The 26,027-nt window shown below is 42.2% G+C and overlaps 1 protein-coding gene across 1 annotated transcript in view; it reads left to right on the forward strand.

Annotated features, from left to right (window-relative positions):
• The window catches only part of CALD1 (caldesmon 1), a 178,402-nt gene that overhangs the window by 134,516 nt on the left and 17,859 nt on the right, over window positions 1–26,027 (forward strand). The window contains 5 exon segments of the mRNA XM_017726269.1: window positions 15,739–15,885; window positions 16,877–17,626; window positions 17,628–17,877; window positions 18,517–18,591; window positions 23,142–23,284. Of these exon segments, the coding sequence (XP_017581758.1) occupies window positions 15,739–15,885; window positions 16,877–17,626; window positions 17,628–17,877; window positions 18,517–18,591; window positions 23,142–23,284 (1,365 nt within the window).

Raw genomic sequence — 26,027 nt, forward strand, 5'->3', positions numbered from 1 at the left:
AGAAAAGAAGAATAAACAGCATTAGTAGCAAGGGTTGGATGTACCAGTTCACACCAAGCAAAATATACAGATGCACCATTAGGTATGTACTACTCCCAAAAGCTTGATAAACAACCCCTTTTTTGGGGGGATTGGTAGGGTTTGGTTTTTTTGTAAGATGCCTGTTTGTATTCAGACTCTTCTTCCTCAAAGTCAGCATTTTTCTTGAAGACCAGGGTCTTGGCTAACTTTATCTTCTTTTTTAATTTCCACCCACCACTTTTCCATATACCTTGACTAAGCAAGGGTGAGAAATACTCAGTTTCTCGTGAGCAAGACTGACTCCAGCAGAACCTGGCATACCAACTGGAGAGGATTAACTCTGTCCAAGAAGTTTCACTCTGAACTCTGAATTTTTTTCAGATCACTTTCAATCTGCTTTATGCTTCTCTTTAGCAGGATCTGGTCCTGCTGTGGGTCCTCGAGGCAAATGTTGCTGTATTATGGAACAAAAAATAAAAAATTATTCTGGTTCCAGACTGCTTAAAATATTATTCAGAAATATCTCCTGACTGGTGTGCTATGTATTTAAAAAATTTGAGAAAGCAGCCCCTGTGGAAGCCATCCATGTGCACTTGTTTTCCTTCCCACGATTCTTTGGGAAATGTGGAGGCCTGTCTTAGAGGTGTGTCCTTGAGACCAATGCATTTGACAGTACAGGATGTAAAATTCTGGCTTCTGTTTGGTTTGCTGAAGCCAAATTGCCCACAGGCCTTTTTAACCATAAAAATGTATTACATGTTTCTGAACAGGAGGTTTTTGGGCTTGCCAGATTCCATCTGCAATTCGTTCAGCTCTGGAGTTGCTGCAATGTAATTACCGAAGTACCTTCTAGCATCACAACTCTTTGTGTCCTGGCTCATTCCTTACTACAGGTTTTTGTTGTTTCGTTTTGGGTTTGTTTTTGTTTGTTTGTTTGGACTTTTGTTATGCTTGATTTAGTGGAGTTTGTAACTCAGCAAGAAGATCATGGGGTGGGTGAACCTCACAAGCTCAATGCAGTGTGGGTTTCAGCATCCACAAATGATGTGTACCACCATCATCACACCCTGGCATGACCATGGTGGAACCTGTGCAGTCTCTTTGTTCATTTTCAGGTTGTTCATGGATTTCCAGCTCCTGTGAGCTACAGTGGCATTCTCCATTGTCATGTGTTTCCTTTCCCCCTTTTTTTATTTTTCCCTTTCAGTCATCTCTTGGTAGTGTTTTATTTGATTATTTTGCAAAGCCCAAATGAAAAGTGTTCTGGCCTTACTGTATTCTCTTGCACGTTGATTTCTTTAAAAGAAGAATCCCATTTTTAAATTATGGTGTGTATTTGTGTAACACTCATCTTTCCTCTGTGATGCATGAGATTTTTTGGATTCTGTTTCTCCTGCAAGAGGAAAATCACTGGCATGTGCTCTGGGTGTGTAAGATGGTGTTGTGCATCTTGGCTTTAGTCATCTCCCTCCTCCTGGAACAGGAGTGGTCAAACACATCATGTCAGCAGTTTTCTTTCTCAGGATTGCAAAAGCCCCAAAGCCTAATTAGCAGAGGCCGCATCTGTTTCCAAAACCAGCTAAATTTTTACTTTAGTCCGAAAGATGAAGTTTGAGGACTAATTTTCTCCTTGTTCCTCTGTGAAATTTGCCATAAAGGCTGTAGCAAAGCGGTTTTGTTGTTCTCTGAAAACATAGCTTTTACTCAAGGCTTGTCAAACTTAAAAAACTCTCTTGATGCTGTAGCAGAGCTGTCTTGGTGTTCCCATAGTCCTTATCCATATGGCTGTGCATGTGCTTTAGTGATAATTTCAGCCCATCCAGCTGAGAACAAATATTCCTTTCTTGTGCATATCTGAGAGGAGCTGCATTTGGTCCCTTGTCATTTTGGGAAAGCCATGGGGTTAATTACTTACCTGATTTCCTGGATTCTTCTTTCTTTCAAACTCACCTGACACCCTGTGAAGTGCTTAGTTGGGAGACAGAGTCTCCCATCCAGCCCTATGTTTACTGCCCCTGAACAATTCTGAGTGGTGGTATTTCGAGCAAACTTGGTCAAATGTCCAGAAAACCTGTTTGTGCATGATTTTAGCTATGCACTAACACTGGCAGTCTGCCTCTTGCTCATCTTGGGCTGGCAGTAGCACCCCTAAGCACATCCAAGAGCACCTCATTGGCAGAGGATTACAAGTGTTTGCGTTGAGAGTTACGCCTGTGTTTGACATAGGCAGCGCCTGTTGTGCTGGCCTCTGGATCCTGAAATGCATGATTTTTTTCACTGAACATTCCTGAGTGTTAGATGGGAACTGGAGTACAAGGGAGTTCAAGCATCTCACACAGGAACCTGTAGCAGAAGAGGAGCCAAATGAAGTCTTCAAACCCCCGTGTTTAGCAACGTAACTCTCAGCATGTTCATTCGGATTAAGAGCAGTCTTAACTTATTTTTCCAATTTAGAGTATTGCTGATCCCTAGACCTTGTTACCTTGTAGCTGCTAAAGTTTATCTTCTTCAGACAGATAATTACCATATTCTTGTTTACTCAGTAATCTGTCAGTTGAATTGCAGTAACAGGTTGGACCACACTCTGTGTGAGTAGGAATTCAAATTCTCTTATGCTTGTCCTAATTGTTTGTTGGGCCAAGTATTTGTCATTTTACATTGCCAAATCCTTGCTTTACAAATGCTGTACTTTCACAGAAGTATATTAAATGTAAATTTGTTATCCAGTGCTTGGTTTTTGGCCCCTCCCAGTGCCTTTCAGGGCTGCACGGCTTAAGTTCAGTGAGAACTTTCATAAAAGGATAAATGGAATTGCAGCTCCCTTGCAATAGACTTGGTGTGTGTCTGTGAATGGTTACTGTGCATTGAGGAAGAGGATACTTGGATGAACAGTGCGTGGTTGGATCGAGTGTAAGGGCTATTCTCTGGTGTTATTTCTAAGGATCTATCTGCTGTGCAAATGCCTCCAAAATCCATCTGCTGTGCAAATGCCATAGAAGGCTCAGTGATTCCCTAAAACACTGTCTTGCTGTCCAGGTGAGAGGGGAAAAGTTTTGACTTCAAATGAAGACCAAATCCTGCAAGAGCTGGTGTTGGAAGGGTTGGCTGGCATTCAGGTCAGTCCCATCTACACTGTGGGACTGCAGAGGGAGCGGTGAGAGCTGTGGTGCACAGAAGCATTCCCATGTGACTCCTACAGTTTCTCCAGGACTAAAACCTCTCTGGTGTAGAGCTACTGTTTTCTCACTCCATCAGCTTTTGGGAGTCCTATCTACAGAGCTTTCTGTACCTCTTGAAGCCTGAGAAGCAGAAGGGTGTGGCAGCAAGCTAACTCCTTGTCTCCCAGTGGTAGGGTGAGGACCCTGGACCCCATTCCTCATTCTGTCAGGCGTTTAAGTGTATCTCAGTTCACAGCCCAGTGCTTCAAAAGGTTCTAGACTGTGTTGAGCCATGCTGACCCCTGTGAAAAGTCCGAGGTGCTTTCTCAGTGGCATGGCTACAAGATCCCCTGGGCTAAACTTGCTTTTGGCCCTTCCTTTCCCATTTCCCAGCAGACACACCTCTTTTTCAAAAATGTAGACTACTGATTTGGAAATACGTAGCAACAGAAGGCATTATTTAAAATGTAAAGGAGAGACAGGCCATCACTTGCTCAGAGAGAGCTCAGGGGAGCATGTCTCTTTGTTCAGCATACCAGAAAAAGACATCTCAGGATAATTCTGTCAGTGGCTTTCACGTGCTGTCAAGAGCAGCAATGAAAGCCAGCACAGTGCAGCTGTTGGAGATGGGACTGGGAGGAAGGAGTCCACATACCTACAACAACTCCCTTTAGAAGTTGCTGGAAGAGCTCCTGGTAGCTTCAACAAGTTTTTGGAGCAGGTGTGAAGTGGTGGAGCCAAAAGAGAACTGTATCTGCTCTGTGGTTTAGACTAAAAGTAGTAGATTCATCTATATATCTGTTTTTCCATTCCATAAACTGGAATTATAATAGCAATAATACCCACCACACAGAAGTCAGAAGGGGTTGCAAGGATTGCTTAACTTTTGTAAAACATGTTGAGATCTTTTGATGGAAAGAGTTTAACAAGTGCCAAGAACTAATATAAAACAAGGGGAAAATAGCCATTGGTCTGCATTCACTTCTGGAATGTCATGGATTATACCAGAAGCCTTGGCTTGAACATCTGTGGGTGTGTACATTTAATGATGAATTTTTTGATTACCCTTTCTGTAAAAATGTCAGTTGAATCTTTGCTTCTTGGTGGTGGAAACTCATCAGGGCTTGTCTCCTCTCACCTTTGGAATCAGATCCTCTTTTGGCTGCCCTTGCAGTCTGTTTCCATTGGCCGTATTGCTTTCTTATCACAGCAGCTCTTTGCTATCCTTCCTGCCTTGATGCCCACCTACATAAAGCATTTTGCAACAGCTATGACTGACTGGCTCCCTGTGTGGAACTGCTGTTGCAGAATGAAACTGAAATTATCAGCAACAACAACAGAAAGGGTGCCATAATAACTGCTGTGCTTTGAAATCACACTGAATATTGCAGAAAAGCCCCTTACCCTGCCCCTATATCTCCACAGGGCAGTTTCTCTGTGTTAGGTGCCTCTGAACAGCTGCCTACGTCTCTTTTTTATCTGGGTACTCTCTGTGGACAGCTTATAAGTTGTAGATAATTTGTTAGTGAGTCTTTGAAATGGAAGAGGTTTTTGTTGGATGCTAGAGTTCTGTGAGAAGGGTTGTTTTCCCCCCGCTTTTTAAAGAACAGTGGCTTTTAGATTTGTATTTGCAGTGTGATTAATCAGCTCTCCTGAGCTCAGTCAGCTTTCCAGACAGTGTCTCCCATACTGAGTATGGTAGTTTCTTATGAGCAACTTCTCTGGAATAAGGATTACAGTGAAGCAATATGAGAAGAACAAGCACATCTAAGGGAAAACTAATTGAAAGGATAAAGCCAGGATATTTTATTGTGTTTATGTGGGTGTAGTTACAATGGCTGCATTTCAAACTTCCAGCTGTTTAATTTGCACAGTGCTGTTATACGAGGTCTGCAAATTGTTGTAACATTAGTGTGCTGGTCAAAGTGCTGTACGTGACCTTGCAGATCTGTACGGACCTGTTTTGTGGAAGAGTTCTTTACCTTTCATGAAGGTGAAAGACACTTCAGGATTAGCTTGCCCAGGGATGCATGGAATGTATCTGCCCCTAATCCTGTTAGCAAACGACAGGATCTGCACTAATAACTCCTCTGCTGTCTCACTGAAAATGTCTCCTAATCACCTTGGCTGTTGACAGTAGGCTTCTTAAACACCTCAGAAACAGAGAGATGCTTGCCCATGTTAAAAGCAAACGGCCATGAATTTCCCTTGAAACAAAATCCACACCTGCACAGCATCCGTGAGTTGTGTGCGTGGGGAATCGGTACCAGAAGACGTTGAGACATCTGATTTTCATTAAATTTTTTTTCCATTCACCACATGTTGTAGCACTGGATATATTTGTAATGCCATATCCCCCCTCAATTGGTTTATTTCATTTAGCATAAGGGTTCACAGTCTGCTCTGTTTTGGTGCATGTTCTGGTCTTGCATTTCATCTGCTATCCTGTTTGTGGCTTTGATTTCAATATTTAGTCTGCTGTGGTATGTTAAGGCGGTGTTCTCCTAGCGCATATTTTGTGTTGGGAAAGAGCGGATAAAAAAAGATCATTCTGTTATTATCTGAATAATTATCTGGTAAAATTACTTTTCCAGACTGCCTGTGTGCAAATACATGCCTTGTACTTTGTTCGTCAGCACAGTCTTTGCTGTATTTCTGAAAGCTTCAGCAGACATCCTCAGGGACCTGTCTGGCTCTGAGCAATAGTCATTTAGCTACAATCTCTAATCCCCTGGGAAAGACAGAGCAGTTTTGACACTTCACAGGGCCCAGGCTAATGCTGACACCCATACCTTCAGTGGAGCAAGCAATAGAAATACCGGGTTCTGACTGTTTGTAGGTGTTTCAGATCACACAACACTTCAGTCTAGGCCGAAGTTACTGAGTGATGTGTAATCTGGGTAGTCACAACCTTCTGTGTTACAGTTTTCCTTCTGCCAGTCACGGAGGGTTTTGGTTTTCCAGGCCCTGGACAGCCCCGTGAACCTGGCTGGATGTTGGTGACAGAGCCACTTGCACAGTGCTGGTGCTTTCAACGTCCTTTCCATCAACCTTCCTCCATTCCCCATCTCATGCTCTGCAGGGAAGGAGGCTGCTCATCCATTTGCTGCTGTCTGTCTCCTCTCTCCCTGTCCACAGTCCAGGGAGATGTGTTGTTCCTGGCCCCTTCCTGCAGACCTAGCCTGCTATTCCTGCTTCCACATTCCTCCTTCCCTCCCCACTTAGTGTTTCTGTCCCACACTGTTCAAATCCATAATGAATTTCAGGGTCAGTCCTAAATCAGAGAGGGCTGTTTTAGATATGAAGCCATCCAAGCCCTACAAACTGATACATGCCAGGCAGGGCAGCATTTCACTGATAGATGGAAAAACTCCTTTCAGGATGTGTCCAGCACAGTTGGTGGGCATTGTCCTTGATATCAATCCATGTGATGCCATGAATTTTCTTCCCTTCAGCACTCACCCGCTGTTGAGTCCTGACCTGTGGTTTCTTCATTTTACCCTACAAAGCCTGGCAGGCAAGAGAAGAAAATGCAGGAGTGCAAAAGGCAGTTCTGCTCAGAAATGTGTCAATTCTGCTCAGAAATTTGTCATCTTTGAAAACCAAAGCCTTGTTTCATCACCAGTTTCACAAATTTCTTGTTTTGTCGGGGTGGATGGTGAATAAATATGTGCTGGAAGTTGATTGTGAGTAGATTGGGCATGGTGATGGAGGATTAGGGTGTGTGACTAAGATTGGTTTGGATATTAATGTTTCGTTCCTCAAATCAGTGATTCTCTGAGTTAACTTTCTTTGTCCTTACATGATATTGAGCGGAGCAAGAGCAGGTTGGAACTAAAGAAGCTTCATGTGTATGAGACCTTATCCTCATGGTGCTGCACTTCCTTTTAAAATACACTGCTCTTAAAATGCAGCAATCCTTTTAATCTTTGTGGAGGAAAGGAAATGCAAGTGTTGGTTTGTTAAGAGGCTCTCTATTTCCTAGAGTGCTGCATTAAAGAAGCCTTCAAAGCTGATAACCAGGGTGAAAGTAGATAAGCAGATGAAATTGAAGCTGGGTTTCCAGGTCAGGAATACAAACATGACTTATAATTCAGTTTGTGCTTTCCTGAAATCATCAATTTGTTCTTGTTTGCTAATTTGTGAGGATGCAGTGTACTGCTTTGGAATAAAAAAAAAATAACACCAGAAATAATATTAAAAAAAAAAACAAACTTGAAACTATTTTTTTTCCAAAAAACCTTGCCTGCTGCAGCTACTGGGCTAAACTGCACATCGAACAGAGAAGAGTGAGAAGCAAATTCCCCCTCCAGCCAGACTCCCTGCTTTTGTCTCTATAGCGAAACCTTGGCAAAATATCCATTGTTTCTGTCACTGCTGTAGGTACACAAGGGTGAAGGTGGTCTGTACTCTGAGCACCATGTTTGCTAAGTCTGGTTTTAGCCCATCTAGCTGAGGTGGTGCACTCACTTCCTAATGATAACACAATTTCTCCTCCAGCCTCTAGTGGAAAAAAACACTGCATGTGACGTGAGTTTTTAATTTTTAAATAGAAAGAACTGTTTCTCACAGTCATTGCTTAGAATACATATCTATTATACGTGCAGGCATATAAAAAATATATAGAGGAAGATGGCTGTTGGCCTTGAGAAACAGTCCTGTGCCCTTGCTCAGGTTCCTCCCCATAAGGCTGCAGAGTTCCTTGTGTGCTTTTCCTCCAGATTTGACGTCTGATGGAGTGTCCATCCCTGCCTATACCTACCTCAGAGTCATAGCTTATTGACATGGCTATGTAGGATAAGGAGATGGCCCTTAACAACAATCCTCCTTATGCCTGCCTTTCCTTCCTGGCCTTCATTTAAAGATCTCTGATAGATATTGTAGGTAATGATGTGAATTTTGTTTAATTAATTGAAAAGATAATTGGAGGAAATACAGGAATCTGGAGCTTGAGTATGACACATCAGAGGCATCAATTTGCCTAAAGGTACCTGTAAAAAATATGTAGGTTTCATTCCTCAAGCCTTTTGCATATTTTCTAGGAAGACCAGAGTTTTCACTGTGAAGGGGAGCTTTCTATGTTAGATGTCTGTCTTAATTTTTAATTTCTCCTGTCTTGAGTAAATCTCTTGGTTATGCCAGCTGGAGTTTTATTTGCAGCGAAATATAAGACAGGACAAGTTAGACCTTAACTTTTGATGCAATCAGTAAGCTAGCAATTTGAGGTATAAAAGTGCTTGAAAGCCATATTAAATATAGCAGCCCAAAACCACAAGAAAGAAAATTTCTTATTTGTCTTTGTAGAAATTGTGGATTGTATATTCTAGGGCCAATCCTGTAAGGCCTGACTTATGCCTCAGCTAGGCAAGATGCCCATTATTCTCAAGTCATATGCCTGAAATATTACTTACTGGGTAAGGCTGTGGCATAAATTATTTTGGATTTTATATGCAATAAAGCACTAGAAGCTGGAGGTGGTGGCAGCAAGCAATTTGCTCCAGAGTCAACAAATACCACATTAACCACAGTGGTATGCACACGGATTGGGTTTTGCTCCCACTTTTTCACGTTTGGAAAAGCAAGCTGGTTTTGTACACTTTCTTTGCTATGTTTGCCATCTGCCAGGGAAACAGAGATCTGGGTGAACTCCACCGAGCTTGAAGGAAAATAGTAAAAAATTATCAGGTAGAAGGCACTTGGCCAATTGTTTTCTGCTCAGTGATTCTTTTTTTTTCATGTGAAACTTCGAAATTAGAACAGATTCAATACCCTGCTCTGCTCACTGACAGGTCAATGCCATGTCTATTGTTACAAAGCAAAACTGCAGAGCATTAGGCTTCACATATTGAGAGAATTACGTGCTTTCCCCTGGTACATTTCCAGCAAGCACTTTTATCTAACTATAATAGATGTTGGAGGCAAATTTGACATTGTTTCGGTAGCAGAAGGGTTTTACCCTTCATGTTTGCAGCCCTGCGCTCGATTTATGCTGAGGTGCTCAGGGGCGATTTACCAGAGCTATGTGAATGTGGTTGGAGAATCTGCTTGCATTTCATATTATGAAACAGATCATCAGTTTTAAGCCATGAGGAAAGAAAAAAAAAAAAAAAAAAAAAGCGCATGCATGAGTCATTCTGCCTTTGTGCAGAACGATGCTGTGATGGTACAAACTGGATCTAACTGTGAGGCCCAGGTTTAGGGCTTAAATCTAAAACCAACGGTGAGGTCCAGGTTTAGGGCTTGAATCTAAAACCAAAGAAACGGTGCTATTTTGAGCAGAAGAAAAGAGACAGGGCATTGGAAATCTTGGACATCTACAAAACTGAAATGTAACATTTTCAACAGAAAACACTAATTTGGGAAGCCGGGATCTTCCCTAGAGGCTTCAGTGCCATCCCCAGCAATTAAATAAAATCTCTGAATGGTTTTTGCATTAATTACTTGGTAGTCACCAAGGATTTTTGTTGTCACTATGGAGTCCTTCTTCCTTGTGGTTTTTACTTTGCATATCACTTTTTATACTTCATTCTTCTATGTGGATGGCTTGCACCTTAGATTTCAGAATCACACTGTTAGAGAGATGAGTGTACCTTCTCTTTCCTTACCTGTGAAAAAACCTAAATGTCAAAAACACCAAAAAAAGAGAAACCTTAAAAAAAAAAGGTACACAAACTGAACCTCTCGGAAGACCTCTGCTTTCCCATGCTTAACTGTTTTGTCACGTGAACAAAATAACAATCTCCCAGCCAAGTCCTTAACCAAAGTAAATAATCTGAAGGTTTTTGTCAGCTGAAACAAAAAAAGTGTTGTCAAAACGGCCACTGTTTTAGTGTTTAGGTGTTTTAGATCAAGGTTTAAGGTAGAAGAAATGCTTCTAAAGGTATGGTAGGAAATTAAGGATGCCAGGTGTGACAGAAAGAATGTTCTTCTGAACACTTATAGAGTAAGTATTTACCCATTAAAAAAAAAAATCCTTGAAATCTTTGGAGCTCTGAAAAAAAAGGAAGTATATTAGAAACACAGAAGGAAAATGAGGTGAATGAGGACATAATACACTGAAAGGTGCATCAGTCTCTGTTTTGGCCTGAGAACTGTGTATGTGGGTACTCTGTCTGCTCAGAAGTACAGGCTGAGTGCCTGTGGAGAATGGGTGGATGAAAGGAGTAAAAATGCTTGAGATTGAGATAAATTGTGAGAGAAAAGCAAGGCGTGTATCTTTGGTAAATGGAAGGCTGTAGTATTTAGGTCCAGCAGCTGCCACCATATAATCTAGCCTAACTTCCCATACCTAAGCGTTTGTGGAATTTCACCAAACTATCTATAATGACCCCAAAAATCGGTATTATTTTGCAGTATAACTTCCAAAAAGGCATCCATCTTAATGTGGAGATGCAAGAGATGGTTGTTCATCATTTCTTGTATATATAATTATCCTCACTGTTCAAAACATGTGCTTAATTTCCAGTTTTAATTTGTCTGGGTTTAATTTCCAGCCATTGGTTAATTTTATCCGCTTGTATCTCCTACATTCAATGTGAAAAAAAATGGTGCATGTCAAATTGAGAAATATGTGAAAAATATGGGTGTTAATAACAGCATTCATGCACAACATTGGACTGAGAACTGTGGTGGCATGTCTGCATGTCTCCAGAATAATCCCCTGTTTTCACTCACTACATCTTTTTGAAGCATGAGCATTTTGGACAGAAATTCTGCTCGTTCCCTCATAAAATGAATCCTCTTGAGCAGGTCTGAGCAGAATGCTGGCAGCTCTTATTGAATTGTGGAGGGATGATTAGAAGAAACAGTTTTCCCCACAACTGCCCCCCACCATTCACCACATTTTTAGATACGACTTGAATGAAATACAGCTGACATTGACACGCAAGGCTTGAAAGAGGCACAGCCCTCTGTGGAACCATGTGCACTTGTTATGGTGGGGTTTTTGTTCTGAGGTGAACATCGATCAGTTGTTTATATTCAGGTTTTGAAGTGTGCCTATCATAACACAAATTAAGTGAACAATAGAAAGATTAAAAACATATGTAATCATAAATAAAATGTGACTGAATGTCAACAGTGACACAAAGTGCACTCCCCACTGGGTATTTTTACAAAGTCCATCCTCACCCCACCCATCCTTTCAGGAAGAGCCTGGGTAAATAGAAAGACTTTCTAAGAGCAGAGGAGGCCAACAAATCCAACTTTTATAGACTGAGTCTGTCAGTGAAGTTTGTCATTGAGGACATTTTACTGACACCCTCCATCTGACATAAATTTGGAGACACGCACAAGATGACAGATATCACTTCAACTGCTGTGGTCTTACATAATTAAGGGCAGAGGTCTTAGAAGTGGGGTTAGGTTGCAAGTTGGAGGGACAGCAGTTTGGTACAGGATGAATGATTTCATTTCTTGGGGTGGACCACAGACAAAATCGATCTGTAATACGTGTCAAAGCTTCAGGATAACAAAGTTGTGCGGGAAGGAGCTTGCTGAATAGGTGCAGTTGTGTCTGATTGAGGTCCACGTTGTGAGGGCACTGCTGAGAATGAAAGGTGTTTTTGCAGGCATAAAAACCAGGCTGACATATGAGTGAACCATGGAGGAAAGAAGAGGCAGATATGAGCTGCCTGCTTAAAGATCTTAAAGGCTTTTGTTCTGTTTGGAATTTTTTCGTGTATTTCTGACACTCTTGAAGTGGAGTCCGAGTTCATATCCACAGCAGTTCTTTCTCCCTGCCTCCTCTAGAATGGAGTAGTGTGATCCAGCTCAAATTAGGCAGGTTTTTTCTACTCCTGTGAAAAATGAAAAAAGAATTATAGACTCATCAGGTTTATTTATGACTCACTGAGGGCAGATCATGCTACAAATTATAAAGTTTCTCTTTAATCAGAATACACACTGTTTAGAACAGGGACCAGATCTTGTCCTATCTTTATAAATTGCCTACTGTAGCAAGCCCATGAGCTTGATCAGGAAATTTCAGTGCTGCCATAATTCAGACATAATAATGTAGTAGTACTGGGCAAGGAACTCTAAACCCAAAGTGCCTTAGATAATGCTCGAGCTGATTTGTGGTTTCAAGTGGAAAGCAGTTGTGGCTGGATTGTATGAAATGGTCTCAGCCCCATAATCATCCCAGCTATTACCAAGTTTCTTGCTGGGTTATAACTTTGTATAAATTCAGTGTTTGGTGTAAAATACAGAGTGCTGTATTTCTCTGCAAAAGGTCTGAAGCAGATGGCCACATCTCCTCTATTCCTGATCCAGCAGATTTATTTTCCACTCAAAGTCCCCCCAATTCAATCTGAGGGCAACATTTTTAGACTTATTGAGATAATAATGAGATTTGTCGTTGAGTTCTGCAGGTCTGGGATTTCTGTCCTACCTGCTTGACAGGACAGAACATCTGTTGGTACTCGTTATCACTTGGTACTTGCTGCCACTACCCAGCGTGGGGGGAAGTGTCCTCTCACAGAGATGAGCTGTGCTGTAGGGGAAGGATGACAGATTCAGCTCTAAAGCTTTGCTAGAACAACTTACCAACAATGCACAGAGGTTACACTGGGTTTTCTCGTGTCAGAAACATAGAGGAGGTAACAGGACAAACAGCAGAAACTGCCTTTTATTTATTTTTTTTTTTAGCTTGATGTTTAGACTGAGAACATATCTTTGATAGCAAGGTGTAGGATGGTTTCCAAGTCATCACCTTTTCTTCCCTGAGATCAGCTCAGCTGGTTGGAGCATGGTGCTGAGGATGCCAAGGTTTGATCCCTGTATGGGCCATTCACTTGAGAGTTGCACCTGATGATCCTTGTGGGTCCCTTCCAACTCAGAATATTCTGTGATCTGAGTATTCAACAAGAGCTGTTGCATCAGCAGGCTTGGCACACCTCTTTGACATCATGCTGTGTTGTGGTCTCATTGCCTGAGACAGCTGGAACAGCTGATTGTGGAGAGACACTTGCCTGCAAAGCCTTTAAACAGTTATGTGGAAGGTGACAAATGGGTATAAGTTTAGTTTAATTTGGGTGCTGGGTGTGTGCTGGGCAGCAAGGCTGCTCTCCAAGGGTGGAGAAACAGCACGGGCCAGCATGGATCATGAGATTTCCATCTGATAGACAGGGTTGAAATCTTGGAGACATACTTTTTATTGTTTATTTACTCTTAGTCTGAAGAATATCAGAAGATGTAGGCAATTGGAAGATAATTTCTGAAGAGCTCCCAGGTTGATTTTGCCTGTGATGGCTTGCTACAGAAATCTGTAACAGTGGGAGAATGAGGGTCACTCTCTACGCTCCCAGTGAAAGCAGTGTTAACATAATTGTAAGGAAAGCATGAAACAGATCTATTAAAAAACTTGCAATTAGTTGTTCCTGTGACTGTTTCCAGACACTGGGCATGTTGCATGAATCAGTGCTGGTGGACAGAAATGAATACTTAAGGTGATTCTTATGGATGGAGCCCATATCTGCTGTACTTGCTCGCTGTAGCAAACTGCTGTGGTACGTAGTAAGGCAATGGATATATTTAAAATCATATTAAGAGACATTGTCAGCATTTCTTAACAGATGATCTCTGTGATAAATGTCCAAGGACAGGAAGTACATATCTGTTTAATGGGTAAGATTTTGTGGGAATTTTTTGCTTAGGGTAATTTTTAAATTTCCTTTTTTAGTTTGCTGAACAACTTGTGGTTTTAAAAAGGCATTTTAAAGAGGCTTTTAAAAGCAGTCGTCCTCCTTGCTTTGTAGGGGTGCTCTGTGTGGGTACAGAGAGTGGGATAAACTTCTTCACTCTTGTGTGGTCTCACTGCAACGACAAATCCTGAGCTATAGGCCCTGGGTATCGACTCAGTCGTGGCCATTATCCAGCTGCCACAGGCTAGGAGCAGTGTGTCCTCTCCTGTGCCCTTACATCTGGACTTCAGACCTGAAAAGATCATAGGCTTCTTGAAGCCAGAATATCTTACTAATGAGGGGGAGTGTCTGTGGTCAGTTTGCTAATGCGGTTTTATTCCAGAGTCTCTTTTCTTGTGGAAATCAGAGACCCCATTGGTTTGTTGTATTCACACCCTTTCTGTTCTAGACCTAAAAGAAATGTTGATACCCCTTGAACTTGCTTACAAGTGGCAGGAAGTGTTTTTCCTTACCTTCCCTGCATCACCTCTAGTGTTTTTAATTTGTCTCCTTCCTTTCTTCCTCATACCCCACTGTGATCCCTCATGGCCATGCTGGTCATGGTTTGCCCTGTCTTTGAGAGGAGCTGTTTCTCTAAAGAAAAAGGTTGCAAGCTCTTGAAGCAGAGCAAATCAAGTAGCAAATCAAATTCTTTGGTGCATTCAGGATGAAAATGCTGTTCTAGGTCTGGCAAGTAGCTCAGCCATGTTTTACTCTTTAAATTCTTAAAGCAAAATTGGGGTTTGAACCTATGCTTTCACCCTTCTTTCAGCAAAGGAGAAAAGGAATATCAGAACATGGTGATAGCAGAGGTTTGGGCCCAAAGAATCTGTTTGATGGCTAAATCAAAATGTTTTAGTTGCTTTTAATGTAAAAATATTCTTTGCAGTACAAACATTATCGGTCCTTGGTTTTACTCAGTGCAGAACTCTGGGTTTTTTCTATGTTCATGGCTGCACTGCTGACTTAAATGTGTGACTGTGTAAGGAAGGGAGACTTCTTAACCATGATGTATCAGACCACTGCCAGAAGCAAAGTAAATGGACTCTCTGACTGGGTCTGGCACATGTTAGCTTCCTAATTCACTTTCCCTGCACAAAGAGATAAGAGGAATGCAGGCCTCTCCCTTTATCTCACACAGTAATAACTTCAGCAAAGATTTGAATGGGACACAGGATTATTAGGATTGTAAGGTCTTGCTTTCCTTTTCAAGTAGGATGAAATTAAATGTACTCATCTGTTGGGTTAGATGAGTACAATGGGTTCTCAGCTGTAGGCTTTCATCACAGCAGCGATCTTGTGTGATTTGGCCTGGCAGGGCTCCGGGCTCACAAAAATTTTGTGGGTGTCAGATGTTTGACACTCAGAACCGACGATTGAGAGCTGTTGTCGTACTTGTGTCTCCCTGCTTTCTAGTCTTTAAAACTTAGAATACCGTCACCATTTTCAGCATGTGCTATTTAGAGGAGACTAATGAAAAGCTGCTTTGCTGAGTCCAATTTCAGTTACGTGGGCCTGAGCAATAGTCTGCTCAAATGCTGCTGTGAGTGCTCCGACAGGATCATGGTGCAGGCTGGCAGGATGTTTGCTCAGCTACAGAGCTGAGCTTTTTTGGATTTGGTGTTTTCTAGGAGCCAGCTGACAGTGTGGTGTGGCTGCTGCCTTCACCGGGACTATTTTCAAGTCAAGCTCACTTCTGAGAAGCAAAAGAAAACCGGGGTTTGAAATGATGCATCTCAATTTCACAGCATATTTTCTAAACAGCGTGTGGAGCAGCCACTCTAGCCATGCTTACTGTGCTCTAGAAAACTGCATTTTGTGATTTTTTTCATTGTCCAACATGCTATAGCACCTTTGTCTCCCTATCCCTATTGCAGGCTGTCCTACCAGAGAAATGATGACGATGACGAAGAAGCCGCCAGAGAACGTCGCCGGCGGGCTCGACAGGAGAGGCTGCGGCAAAAGGAGGAAGGAGATCTCTCAGGAGAAGTAACGGAGAAATCCGAAGTGAATGCCCAAAACAGGTAAATGTCTGATGTCATTTACTGACAAATCAATGGGAATTTTTGTTCAGAGTAGAGAACTTTTGGAGGAGCTTTGCTTTGGCGCTTGAATTTTAAGTACTGGGTTTGGCCATCCTTAAACTGAAGAAGGACCTAACACTGTGAGGATCACCCTGGCTCTGTCTACGAGGTAGGGTGAGAGCCTGAGGCTGTGCTCATGACACATAACCAGGTGTCCTCAAGGCTGTCTATGGGCTAATTCAGCTGGGGCTCATGGAGGCTCTCAGATTCTCTCAGGCATGGATGCATCTGGCCTCACAAAACACCACATCTTTTGTTCTGCTACAATGGGTCATGGCATTGTGGGGCCAAAACAGTGGGTGGCACCCAGTCCTCAAGTTGTAGCTGCAACATGCCTGCAGGGTGCTGGGTGTGAGCTCTAGCCACAGCACTCATCTGGCACTGTCAGTGTCAGACAGGTATAAAGAGCAGAAAAACTTATGGAATGAGGTGATTCTTAAAATCATAGCATCATCAAAGCTGGAAGAGACCTTTAAGATCATCAAGTCCAACCACAAACCCAGCAGTGCCCCTGTAGCCACTAAACCATTAAACCATATCACTCATATCCCCACCCACTTGTCACAAGCTGAGTGGCCTTCTTGTCTGTCCAGAGCTGACCTTCCAGTCCGTCCATCATTTGTTCACAATAATTGTTTGTTCACAGTCACAATATACCCAGATTTCCAGTGGCCATAACACAACTGATAGAAGAAACCAGAATTGTGCTAGGAAGTGCTAATAGATGCTGAGCACAAGAAGCATTCTATTTAAGGCAAGGAGAATGGATACAGATAGCAAAACAGCAGCTGAATTTTGAAGTGTGTAACCTGCTGTGTTTTCCAGTCGTGGAATGATGTTACAGCAAGCTTTTTTCCTAGGAACAGTGAAGTGCATATGTTGTTAGAAAGATTTTATTCTTTTTTAATGCAAACCTGTCCCTTTTACGTAGTGTGGCAGGAGAGGAAAGCAAGCGTTCTACAGATGATGAAGCTGCACTGCTGGAGAGACTGGCAAGACGGGAGGAGAGACGCCAGAAACGTCTGCAGGAAGCCCTGGAACGCCAGAAGGAATTTGACCCCACGATCACAGATGGGAGCTTGTCACTGCCCAGCAGGAGAGAAGTAAACAATGTGGAGGAAAACGAGACCACGGGGAAAGAGGAAAAGGCTGAAACACGCCGAGGACGCTATGAGACTGAGGAGACAGAAACAGTTACCAAATCGTACCAAAGGAACAACTGGAGGCAAGATGGGGAAGAAGAGGAAAAAAAAGAAGAAAAAGACAAGGAGGAGGTACAGGAGGAGAAACCAAAGGAGCTCCCCGTAGAGGAAAACCAGGTAGATGTGGCAGCAGAGAAATCCACAGATAAAGAAGAGGCAGTAACTGTAAATGCAGAGGAACACAAAGCAGAGAATGATACAAATGCTCTGCCGGAAGGGACGCAAAGTGTAACTGATGCAGTAGATAAAGAGAAGCTTAGGGATGAAGAAAAGGCTGAGGAAGAAAGGAAGGAAGCAGAAGAAAGGGAGAGGTTAAAAGCAGAGGAGGAAAAGAGGGCAGCTGAGGAAAAACAGAAAGCAGAGGAGGAAAAGAGGGCAGCTGAGGAAAAACAGAAAGCAGAGGAGGAAAAGAGGGCAGCTGAGGAAAAACAGAAAGCAGAGGAGGAAAAGAGGGCAGCTGAGGAAAAACAGAAAGCAGAGAGAGAGGGCTAAAGCAGAAGAGGAGAGGAGGGCAGCTGAGGAGAAACAGAAAGCAGAGGAGGAAAAGAGGGCAGCTGAGGAGAGAGCAAAGGCAGAAGCGGAAAAGAGGGCAGCTGAGGAAAAGGCTAAACTAGAAGCAGAGAAATTAAAGGAAAAACAAAAGATGGAAGAACAGAAAATAGAAGATAAACAGGTAAAAGAGAAGAAAGTAGAAGACAAAAAACCTCAAGCAGCTTTCTTAAAAAAACAGGTACAGTAAACATTTTGCACCAAGATAAGACACCTGTGGTTTGTGTGAAATGTAATGCAAGAAAAGATTGAATTGGAATTTCCTCACAGATCTAGTCCTGTACTGAAGTTACTAATACTTGTGCTGTCGCTCTTTCTTTTTAAAAATAAAGCCCCTCCTGCTTACCAGTAATTCAGTGCACAACAGGCCTGACCTCACTCCATCGTTCAAAGAAAACCTTGCATGTTCAGGCCTCTGCATGTGCTTTTGCTGCCTTTCTTTCCTCAGCTGCTACAAACTGGCCTAATGCAGTAACACAGGAGGTGGAGGCAGACACATCTTGGCACAGAACGTTACGTGCACCTCTTAAACTGTGTGAGGAATGTTGTGTGCTGAATGCAATCACAAGAAAGGGCTCTGTACTGGGACGTGTGAGCATGATGCCGTGCAAGGGAGAAAGGCCCAGGTGGGGGGAACTGGGAGCATTTGGAGAGGGTGCAGGGGGCACAGCTGCACACAGAGGTGTGGGCACAGCAGCATATGATGGAATTGTGGCTGCACACAGGATTGTGAACACAGTGTGGCGAAACAAAAGCGCAGACAGGTGCGGTGTTTTCGTGTTAAAAAAATAAATAAATTATTGAAAACCCAAAAACAAAGGAGGAAGAAAAAGTGGAAGCTAAAAAGGAAAAGCTGCCAGAAGAGAAGCTCCAAGCTACCTCCATAAAAGATCAGGTAACTCATAAACCACTGATTTAGGTGTGATAGGGAAACTTGAGATACGAAAATAAATAAGGCACCTATAACTGAAAGTTGCTTCTTCAGCAAAGTACTTAAACTTGTGCTCCAGTTCAAGAACATGGGTAATCCTGCTGAAATATATAGGTATGAAGCTCCTTAAGTGCTTAAAATTAAGTAAATTCTTAAGTGGTTTGTTCTTTTGGGGCTTTAGGGCCAATTCCTGTTTGTCTTAAATATTTCAGGAAACTCAGTTCAGTCAATAGCACAAATACGGTTTTCCCCCTAGGGATGAATTTTTCAGGACAGTATCAACTAATCATCCTTCCCTGGTTTCCTCTCACTTTACTGTGAACTTTTTCCCTATGAATGAAACCTACTCTAATAATATTTGTCATCATAATGATAATTAATAATCATCATCATAGTGATAATAATCATCATAATGCCAATAACAATCTAGGCCCCTTGGCCACCTGACTGCCTCAACTAATAATTCCCCTGCAAACTGCAATACCCCGTGATATAAACTGTGCATACCCAAGATTCTTCTTTTGTTTTAAAGAGAAAATCTACAAAATTTACTGCATTGCATTTCCACTGTAAACACAGGAGCTGGTGCCATGGTGTTTTACTGTATGGTAAGTAAATAAGATTTGGGGACCATTTACTCTTCAGGATACAGCTGGACACAGGGAGCCACATCCAGTGCTGTGCAGCAGCTGTGGTTTTGGTCCAGGTCTCAAAACAGCCCCTGATTCTGATTAGGGGAGGCTGGTTCAGAGACTGGTCAGAGCCTTGGAAATTTGGACCCATTTGGGTTCAGCCAGATCTGTGGGACTTAAAGGGAGCCACAGCACAGATTGCTGCCAGTCCAGTGGGTTGGGACCATTGAGGGTTGTAGAGGGTCCACTCCAGGGTCCTCAGTTAGCAGATGAGTTTGGAACACGCTGTAGATGCTTAGCTCACCCTCAGACAGTGGTGAGGAAATAGCTGCACACAAAATAAGGGATGGATTATATTAAGAGGACAGAACCAGTTTCCACTATTCACTTTTGCATGCAATCTTTGCATATTAAAAGTAAATGTAAAGAGGAGTCTGTAACTGACCACAAACTTTGATTTGTGGGGAACTTGAGACACAGTTGTCGTGCTTGTTCTTATGGAGAGCTGGGCCAACTCTCCCTGGAGCTCTCATCATGCTTTTAAACCCTACCCACTGGGCTAGATTATTCCAGGAAATTGGCAAGACTTTTAAGAGTTACTTGTGATTTTAGTGTTTCCATCTTTAGATGCTCAAGCTGAGACAACTTAATAGAATCCCATTTCTAGTGCAATGCTGAATACCCATTCTGAGCATTCAAAATGTCTTGAAAATCTCAATTGTTGCTTCTTTACTTGTGACGAAAATTTGATGATCAGGCTCCCATCTCCACTTCTCCCCCCCTTTCCAGGACAAACAAATTCAATGAGGTCTCTTTCTGAATGTGCATGCAGCTAAGAGGATGCCAGTGTTTCATGAACAAGACCCTGAAGGAATAGAATGTATCTACATAATCAGGTTTTGCTTCTGCTTTGGCCCTCAAAGTTCAGGTTTCGATTAATTTGGCAAGAAAAATTTGTCTCTTTTTATGAACTTCTGCACAGTTTTTGTTCTTAAAAGTGACCCGAGAAGTTCATAAGAGCAAGCTTTCTCATGATGTGAGGCTCCTGGTATTTCCTGCTTCCAGTTTGGCTAGATGTGCTGCAACAGTTGCTATTCTCATGGTATTTGGACCCAGAGTTGACTCTACAGGGAAGCCCTCGACCCAGATGCCCACAGCTTTTAGCTCACCAAGTAACTGAGCCCAAGTAAGGAATCAAATCTGCCAGATGGCCCCAACCGCAGTAATGCATTTTCTTCAGTCTGAAGGTGTTCAGACTCAAGATTTAGAAATCTCACCTCTCAAATAACAGCATAAAAATCTAACAGTAAAGAAACAGTGTAGAGAAAGATTAAAATGTAAATACATAAGGTTGGAAATTTGCTAACCATGCCTTTGATCATGTTCTATCTTGATATCAAGATTTGTGAGGACATGTGAACTATTTCAGTTCAGGTAGTATCACCCATTTGCTCCAAGTGGAATTCTTTTTTAATTCAGCAGAAGCTGAATTAGTCTATAATTTAGGGAAGCAGTGAGACAAGGGAAAGAACTTACTCTCTTGCCTGCCTTTGGAATGAGATACAAAGGTTTTTGCTTCTGTGCTAATCAATCTCTGTTTTGGTATTAAAATGAGTAGGAGAAGGATTGGGCCCAAAAGATGTGAAATGTTTCTGTAATATCTTGTTTTACCATCTTTTTGAATAAAGAGGCCAAGCTGTGTTAATGGTTTTCTCAAATGCAGACACACTGTCATAAATCCTACTGGCTTCTGAAATGCTATTTCCTAACCTATTAATTTTTAAACTATATTGTTTTAATATTAGTTTTCTCAGTGCTTTCAATTAAGATGTAAGAGATACAGCCCTCCCCAGTGGACCTAAATACATAAGGCAGCTGGAAGTGTTGGCTTTTTAGTAAGACTTAGGAAGGTCTTGATGAAAATCTCAGCAAAGGAAATTTTATGCTCTCAAAATCCCAGGACAGACATCCTGGCATGAGAAATCTTGCACCAATCAACACAGCCGGTTTCAGTATCACCCTGACTGGGGTGGAGGGTCAGGAGATTGCTAACAGGCAGCAGAGATTCTTGCTGTGAACATGATCACTAGCTCACCCTGATTTGGGAACACCCAGAAGATGATACTGTCTGATGGCATTCATTAGGATAAATGAATAGCCCTGCTTGTCTCAGCCCAGCTCCTAGAAAACAGCAAACCATTCCTTGAGGCTGCTGGTAATAATGGCCTTGCTTGTAGAAGCTGCAGCATCATGGCCAAAGAATGCACAGCCAGGGAAGCTGAACTCCCCTCTTGTCTGTCAGGGAGCTGCTGCCAGGTCGTGGCTAAAGCCTGCTGGCAGGAGAGGGTGGGAAAAGTCTGCACCGCTGCTGCCTGCTCTCAGAGCAGAGCAAATGCCTCTGTTGGTTGTGTCTAACCTCCCCCACCAGTAGCAAATTTGCTCAGATGGTTTAACCATCCTATACTCACTCACAACATGGGCTGCCACGATGGTGTCCATCCGATCAGTTTTCTCTGGCCTCAGGTAAAGTGACTCTGGGACTCACTCAGCACCAGCCTAATTCAATGCCTTAAGAGGATCTTGGCTTTGAAGACTCTGAACTCATCCTTTGTAGGTAAAGGTTTTGCTTCTCCAGGAGTTGCTCTTTGACGAGGAAGAAAAGAAATTTCTTTTGATTTTGGACGTGAAGCTGTGTACTACTTTTTTATTTCAAGGTGCAGCTCAGGACACCTGAAGAGCAGTTGTGTTGCAGACAGGAGTTCTTTATCTGTTGTTACAGAAGTTCTTTATCTTTCTAGTTAGCAAATGGGGTTGCAACAGCCTTCCAAAGTATTTAATTTCTAAAGGTCTCCATTTGACTTCTACACAGAAGGTATTTCTGGCTTGCTTCCTTCAACACAGGGCTGGGGAAAGCAAATAAATATTTTGGAGGTAAACGTTTCATCTGCTGCTGTTGGAAGTTTGTTTTGGCTGGTAGTCTTAACTAACTGGGAATATTTCTACCTGAGGATACATAACTTAAATCACTTCACTTTCTCCTTTTAGCAGCATCTAGCCATGACTCAGCATGCTGGGGTCAGGCCATCTGTGGTATTGATAAATACTTCTTAACTCTGAAGGAATACTGGAGAATGAAGTTGATGCACAAAATATTCTTGATTACTATTAAGAATCATAAGAGAAAGCTTTGTAAGGATAAAGAGAATTTTTACTCGTGTCTTCCAGAGCATTTCCTTCTTCATAGGTTTAAATATTCGTGTCTGATAATGCTACCCATGCCCAGCCCCAGGTAGGACTGTGTTTTTTGCCAGAGTAAGTTTGGCTCTGATATAGGGATGATTTTGTGTTTTGGCCATTATTCTTGCAATAACGAAGTATCCCTCTGCTATGACACTGAAAATAGCATGAACTTTGTCAAACAAGCTTGACGTTGGGTGGAGGCTCTGTGTTATTTTTATTGCACCAATGCCCTAAACCTGGTACCAAGAATGTATTGACAAGTCCCAGAGAGTTGGCAACCCACAACCTTAAGAAGCAGCAGGTGAATGATGTGGCTGTGGGAGGGAAGAGTGGGGGTGCAGTTGCAGAGTGAAGCAGTGTGGTGGCATAGTCCCATGGTCACAGAAAACTTTCACAGAAGACCCATAATATTATTTTCAAGATGCTTTGGTCTTGAATTCAGGTCAGGAGAGCAAAGTGATGGTTGATCACAGTTTAGAGCTTTGCAGACCACTTCTGCCATATAGCACATAAACAGTAGGAAGACAGTTACCAATCTTGCCAAGAAATCCGTGTTTCTCAGCTGTTACTTAGAATGCCTCATTCTGACTTTTTTTGTGTGTCTTGTGTTTTGTTCTGTGATTTATGCTATCTTCTGAACAGGTAAAAGATGACAAAGGTAAAGCACCCAAAGAGGAAATGAAAAGCGTCTGGGATCGTAAGAAGGGCGTTCCTGAACAAAAGGCACAGAACGGAGAACGTGAGCTCACCGCCTCCAAACTTAAACCTACTGAGAATGCTTTTGGGTAAGTTCAAGTAAGAACTGGGCTTGCTTGGGTTTCAGCAGATCAGGGGCCATCTCTGGGTCTCTGCTTCACAGCCTTGTGGCAGCTGAGTGGAGGAACTGGGCTGGCAACCTCAGCAATGGCTCAGGTGTCCACTGGGTTGTAGTTCTGTAGGTTCTAAGCTGTCCCCACGCTGTTGCAGTAACAACATGAAGTTCAGAAAGCAGATGGAAATGGCCTTGCTTCCTCAGTAGAGACAAGAGGCTTGGTTTTGCTTTGCTGGGGCTTTCCTTCCTCATTTGTTTCTAATATCTACACAGAGGCCAATAATGACAAAACCCTGGATTTTGTGTTCTCTAATTTTTTAAGTCAGATCTCAACTTTTGTTGTAGTAACCTATTTCCAATTACCCACCTATTTTTAATTAGACTCTGCATAGCAGAATGAAGCGCAATCCAGCTGGTAACTCTAGAAAGAGCTTCTCTCTTGATTTCAGGGCAAACACTGAAATTAATGGCTTCTGTAGAAAAGTGTTTTTTCAATTAGGTAAAAAACCTTTCCTAGACAAAATCATCTTCTTTTTTCTTTTTTTGCCTTCCTTTTTATAAGCTGTGTCAGAGTTTAATTTTTATTTTTCTTTTTAAGGAAATATTTGGCTTGTGGTTGTATTGGGAAATGCAAAGAAGGTAACAATTTTCTAGTGCAAATCTTATTTAAAAGGATCCTGCCTGCTAAAAGCATGGGATACATGAAATAGAAATTAAGTTCTTTTTAGCAGGAAACTAGGAATGAGTAGGTTAGAAATCTAAATTTTTCTCCTTCTGCATCTCTCTTCCTCTTTTACATTGACACAGGCAAAGGAAAGGTTAAGCTCTCCAGGCAGTTTGAGAAATCTGAGCATGGCAGATGGGATTTGCTATTGTATCTCAGCATTCCCCTTGTGATTCTTCCGGGAAAAACAAACTTTCTCAAAATAAAATGCAGCTCAAAAGACCCTGGAGACACCCTGACCTAAGGCCAAAAGACAGGCAGCGATGGAGATGGAATAGCAGGAAATTGGCCCTGCTCAAAACTGTCCTTCATGGCTTGGGTCACATCATCGATAACATGAGAATGATTCTCTGAAAGTATTTTTGTTGTGTTTTCATTTGCTTTACTTCCTGTGGGAGACAGGCATTAGTGACAAAACATAGCTTTGAGTTTCCACTCCTTTTTTTTTCCATTTCTGTTTTTCTTCTACTGTTTCATGGAAGTGTGAAGAAGCCTGTTCAACAACCTTTTATCAGCTGAGTAGAAGACTTGGGTTGGCAACATCAGCAGAGGCGCCAGTGTTTGTTGGGTTGTTAGGTATGAATTAGGGCTCTTGGCCTATTTTCTAATGGACTGCCCCCACAGAGTTGAGCTCTGTCTGCAACTGTCCTTTGTTCCTTTTTTTTTTTTTTTTAATGAACATATCAGACACTATTTAGAAAGAATATAACTTGGCTAACTTTCAGTGGTGAGAATTCAGAACAAAGCAGGGTAGTGGAGGCTGAAGAAAAATGTTATCTTTTTGTCTACGTCAGTCAGTAAGAGAAATACAGAATAAATCCCATTTTATGGCTTCCCCTTCCCATCTCCCCTCCCACCTGCCTTCCTCCCTATTCTCATAGAGGACTGCAAAAGTCCTAAATATGATGTAAGATGTTTTTTCACATTGTTCTGACATTTTTGGCTCCCACAAGCCACTTCTTTCCTTTTCCTCCTTGTCTGAAAGCTGGCAACCAGCTTCATTTCTTAATACCAAAGAGGTGCTTACAACACTCTTCCTCCACCCAGCATCTCAATACTAATTTCCCAATGTTGAGAGCAGAGAACAGAGATTTCCCAGAATCTGTTGAAAACAGAGGAGTTGGAGGTGGAGGAAAATAAGGATAATTAGTGCCAGTGTATTGTTTGCTATTTTGGATAATGCAGAACCGGTCAGGGAAGACCTGTGAGCAGCATGAGGATAAAGTTCAAAACTTTAAATATCCTTCTTTGTGAGGAGGCCAAAATAATCACCTGAGGTCTGCAAACAAGAATGTTCAGACTAGATTCTGCCATTGGCTTTATCAGCTGAGTACCTGTTAATTTCACTGGGGCTGACTGCACGGAAGGCACTGAGAGCTAACCTTTCTTCTGTGCTGACAGAGAACAGAGTGGCTCTTTCTTAGGAGAATCTTGGCAAATGTTCTTCATTCTCTTAATTCTGAAGGCCAAATGTTTGCCCTTCCCAGGGGATCATTTTGTCTATCCGAAGTGACCTCTTCCATCTTCTTTGGGCCCAAAGCTTGCAGGTCTTGGTGAGTTGGCAACACAGAGACCAAAAGGCAAAGGAAAAAAAAAGTGAGGTTCCCGGGCTTGTTTGCTGTTGGGGCTACAACCTTTCAATGAAGCAGGAAAGCCTTAAGACAGCCAGGGATTTCGTATGTCCTGTGCTGCATTAGGTGCACTGGATCTTCAGAAATCACACAGTGCCTTGTAGAGGCTTGTGGAACATTTTGGGTTCTCAGTACTTCTGCAAACTGACTCAGAGGTATTCCAGGCTAGACACCTGCTCAAAATCACACCTCACGTATTGCCCTTCACTTTGTTTCTGAATGGGCTAAACGACATTTTGGATAAAGTTTCCAATGTATTCTCACAATGCTTGCTCAGTTGTGTATGTATTTTTCGTTTACAAAAGCAGAGGTTCCTTTCTGTAATTTGGCATAACTACCTGATGCAAGCCCTCATTCATGGC

The sequence above is a fragment of the Corvus brachyrhynchos genome, unplaced genomic scaffold (assembly GCF_000691975.1).
Source record: "Corvus brachyrhynchos isolate BGI_N302 unplaced genomic scaffold, ASM69197v1 scaffold191, whole genome shotgun sequence".
In the NCBI taxonomy this organism is placed as follows: domain Eukaryota; kingdom Metazoa; phylum Chordata; class Aves; order Passeriformes; family Corvidae; genus Corvus; species Corvus brachyrhynchos.